General features: G+C 43.4%; 1 protein-coding gene across 1 annotated transcript; it reads left to right on the top strand.

The window, feature by feature from the left end:
* The first annotated feature begins 6 nt into the window (after positions 1-6).
* Positions 7-3,127, top strand: LOC121938646 (diacylglycerol kinase delta). The gene is made up of 8 exons (XM_042481832.1): positions 7-56; positions 134-259; positions 343-445; positions 557-719; positions 1,033-1,141; positions 1,337-1,476; positions 2,858-2,942; positions 3,025-3,127. The coding sequence occupies exons 2-8, from the start codon at positions 140-142 to the stop codon at positions 3,121-3,123; spliced, it is 819 nt and encodes a 272-aa protein (XP_042337766.1). The 5' UTR covers positions 7-56; positions 134-139; the 3' UTR covers positions 3,124-3,127.
* The last annotated feature ends 788 nt before the right edge of the window (positions 3,128-3,915 follow it).

Raw genomic sequence — 3,915 nt, 5'->3', positions numbered from 1 at the left:
GTAAGTGGACAACTCTGTCTTCTATCGGGAAGGACATCATTGAGGACGAGGACGGGGTGAGACATACAGCAGCATTCTGGACTCAAAAGTGAATCTTTCCAGCTGTCCTCTGACCTGTGTCCTCTGTCCTCAGGTGTCCATGCCTCACCAGTGGTTGGAGGGCAACCTGTCTGTCTCTGCCAAGTGTAACGTCTGTGAGAAGACGTGTGGCAGCGTCCTCCGTCTGCAGGACTGGAGGTGTCTCTGGTGTAAAGCCATGGTGAGACACTGGACAGCAGAGATGTCCTCCTGGAAGACATTATAATACAGGTGTAGTCTGACACATGTCCCTTTGTCCTCCAGGTGCACTCAGGTTGTAAGGAGCAGCTGTCCTCCAAGTGTCCTCTGGGACAGTGCAAAGTGTCAGTCATCCCTCCGACTGCACTCAACAGCATTGACTCTGACGGTGAGACACCACCTGAGACACACACTGAGACGCACCTAAGAGACATACCTGAGACAAACACACCTGAGACATACCTGAGTCCACACACTGATCGCTGGTCTGTGTCCTCAGGTTTCTGGAAGGCGTCCTGTCCTCCGTCCTGCACCAGTCCTCTGCTGGTCTTTGTCAACTCTAAGAGTGGAGACAATCAGGGCGTCAAGTTCCTTAGACGCTTCAAACAGCTGCTGAACCCGGCACAGGTCTTTGACCTGATGAACGGGGGACCACACCTGGGGTGAGACACACAGACAAACAGAGACAGAAAGACACAGAGACATCAGACAGAAGAACAAGAGACATCAGACACACAGACAGACAGAAAGACTGACTGACTGACTGAGAAATGAGACAATCAGACAGAGACATCAGACAGAGACACAAAGATGTGAGACAGAAAGACTGACTGACTGACATGAGACAGAGATATGAGACAGACAGAGACAGACAGACAGAATAAGACATGAGACTGACAGACAGACAGAGACAAGGACGGACATGTGTGGACGTGTGAAAAGTGCCCCGGTGTAAACATAAACTGTCTGTCTCAGTCTGCGTCTGTTCCAGAAGTTTGACACCTTCAGAATCCTGGTATGCGGAGGAGACGGCAGCGTCGGTTGGGTCCTGTCCGAGATTGACGCCCTCACGCTGCACAAACAGGTGCGTCCTCTGGAGTCCATCTTATCTACCACAGGACGAGGACACGCTGGTCAAACATAAGAAATGTCCCCGTCAGCCTGCATCTCACACTGTAACTCTAAATGGATGTTAAGAGGACAAACTGTCCCTGTCAACTTGTTGTTCATCATGTTGTTTGTTTGTTTCATTGTTTGTTTTTTTGCTTGTTTGTCGCAGTGTCAGCTGGGAGTCCTTCCTCTGGGGACCGGGAACGATCTGGCCCGGGTTCTGGGCTGGGGTTCAGCCTGCGATGACGACACGCAGCTGCCTCAGATACTGGAGAAACTGGAGAGAGCCAGCACCAAGATGTTAGACAGGTAACACTCACACCTGAGACAGGCAGACTCACCTTAGACAGGTAACACACACCTGAGACAGGTAACACTCACCTTAGAGAGGTAATTGACACCTGAGACAGGTAACACTCACATCTGAGACAAGTAACACACGTCTGAGACAGGTAACACTCACACCTAAGACAGGTAACACTCACACCTGAGATAGGTAACACTCACACCTGAGACAGGTAGCATACACCTGAGACAGGTTACACTCACCTGAGACAATTAACAACTGAGACAGGTAACATTAATGTAAGACAGGCAACACACATCTGAGACAGGTAATACACAAGTGAGACAGGTAATACATCTTAGATAGGTAACTGAAACCTGAGACAGGTAACAATCACACCTGAGACAGGTAACATAAGCCTGAGACAGGTTACACTCACCTGAGACAGGTAACACACACCTGAGACAGGTAACACTCACACCTGAGACAGGTAACACACGTCTGAGACAAGTTACACACAAGTGAGACAGGTAATACATTTTAGACAGGTAACTGAAACCTGAGACAGGTAACACTCACACCTGAGACAGGTAATACACAAGTGAGACAGGTAATACATCTTAGATAGGTAACTGAAACCTGAGACAGGTAACAATCACACCTGAGACAGGTAACATAAGCCTGAGACAGGTTACACTCACCTGAGACAGGTAACACACACCTGAGACAGGTAACACTCACACCTGAGACAGGTAACACACGTCTGAGACAAGTTACACACAAGTGAGACAGGTAATACATTTTAGACAGGTAACTGAAACCTGAGACAGGTAACACTCACACCTGAGACAGGTTACACTCACCTTAGATATGTTACACTCACCTGAGACAGTTAACTGACACCTGAGACAGTTAACTGACACCTGAGACAGGTAACACACACGTGAGACAGGTAACACTCACCTGAGACAGTTAACTGACGCCTGAGACAGGTAACACACACCTGAGACAAGTAACTGATGTCAGACAGGTAAAAGACACCTGACACAGGTAACCCTCATGCCTGAGACAGCTAACACACACACCTGAGACAGGTAACACACACCTGAGACAGGTAACACACATCAGAGACAGGTAACACAATTATGTGAGACAGGTAACACGCATACGTGAAACAGGTAACTGACCCCTGAGACAGGTAACACACACCTGAGACAGGTAACTGACTCCTGAGACAGGTAACACACACCTGAGACAGGTAATCACACCTTAGACAGGTAACACACACCTGAGACAGGTAACTGACTCCTGAGACAGGTAACACACACCTGAGACAGGTAATCACACCTTAGACAGGTAACACACACCTGAGACAGGTAACTGACTGTCCTTTTCTTACTGTAGGTGGAGCATCATGGTCTATGAGACCAAGTTTCCACGGCAACACTCTGCGTCCACCGTCACAGAGGACTGCAGTGAAGACTCAGAGGTAAGAGGAAGTGCTCACCTGACCGTCCTCACCTGACTGTGCTCACCTGTACTGATCTCAGTGTTTTTGTCCTCTGATCCAGGTTCAGCAGATTCTGACCTATGAGGACTCAGTGGCGGCTCACCTGTCCAAGATCTTGACCTCAGACCAGCACTCTGTTGTCATCTCCTCCGCCAGGTAAGTGTATGTGTTTGTGACGGTCACTGATACATGTATGAGTGTGTTCACGTATGGAACATGTACATGTACACAAATATACATTAGTTACGCATATAAATACATGTTTGTGTGGTATGTAAATACGTGTTTGTGCAACAAGGTTAGTGACATACATAAATACGTGAGTGACATATATATAAATATGTTAGTGACATATATAAACATGTTAGTGACATATATATAAACATGTTAGTGACATATATATATAAATATGTTAGTGACATATATATAAACATGTTAGTGACATATATATAAATATGTTAGTGATATATATAGATATGTTAGTGACATATATAAATATGTTAGTGACATATATATAAATATGTTAGTGACATATATATAAACATGTTAGTGACATATATATAAATATGTTAGTGATATATATAGATATGTTAGTGACATATATAAATATGTTAGTGACATATATATAAATACGTTAGTGACATATATAAAAATATGTTAGTGACATATATATAAATATGTTAGTGACATATATATATAAATATGTTAGTGACATATATATATAGAAATGTTAGTGACATAAATAAATATATTAGTGACATATATATAGATATGTTAGTGATATATATAGATATGTTAGTGACATATATAAATATGTTAGTGACATATATATAAATATGTTAGTGACATATATATAAACATGTTAGTGACATATATAAATATGTTAGTGACATATATATAAAAATATGTTAGTGACATATATATAAATATGTTAGTGACATATATATATAAA

This window comes from Plectropomus leopardus, unplaced genomic scaffold, assembly GCF_008729295.1.
Source record: "Plectropomus leopardus isolate mb unplaced genomic scaffold, YSFRI_Pleo_2.0 unplaced_scaffold3051, whole genome shotgun sequence".
Taxonomy (NCBI): Eukaryota; Metazoa; Chordata; class Actinopteri; order Perciformes; family Serranidae; genus Plectropomus; species Plectropomus leopardus.
The sequence above is the reverse complement of the archived record's forward strand: the minus strand, read 5'-3'. Positions and strand labels throughout refer to the sequence as shown.

Coding starts and splice junctions, on each gene's coding strand:
- LOC121938646 (XM_042481832.1), top strand. CDS start 140: ATGCCTCACCAGTGGTTGGAGGGCAACCTGTCTGTCTCTGCCAAGTGT. Junction 260..342: donor GTCTCTGGTGTAAAGCCATG/GTGAGACACTGG, acceptor TTTGTCCTCCAG/GTGCACTCAGGTTGTAAGGA. Junction 1,142..1,336: donor CCCTCACGCTGCACAAACAG/GTGCGTCCTCTG, acceptor TGTTTGTCGCAG/TGTCAGCTGGGAGTCCTTCC.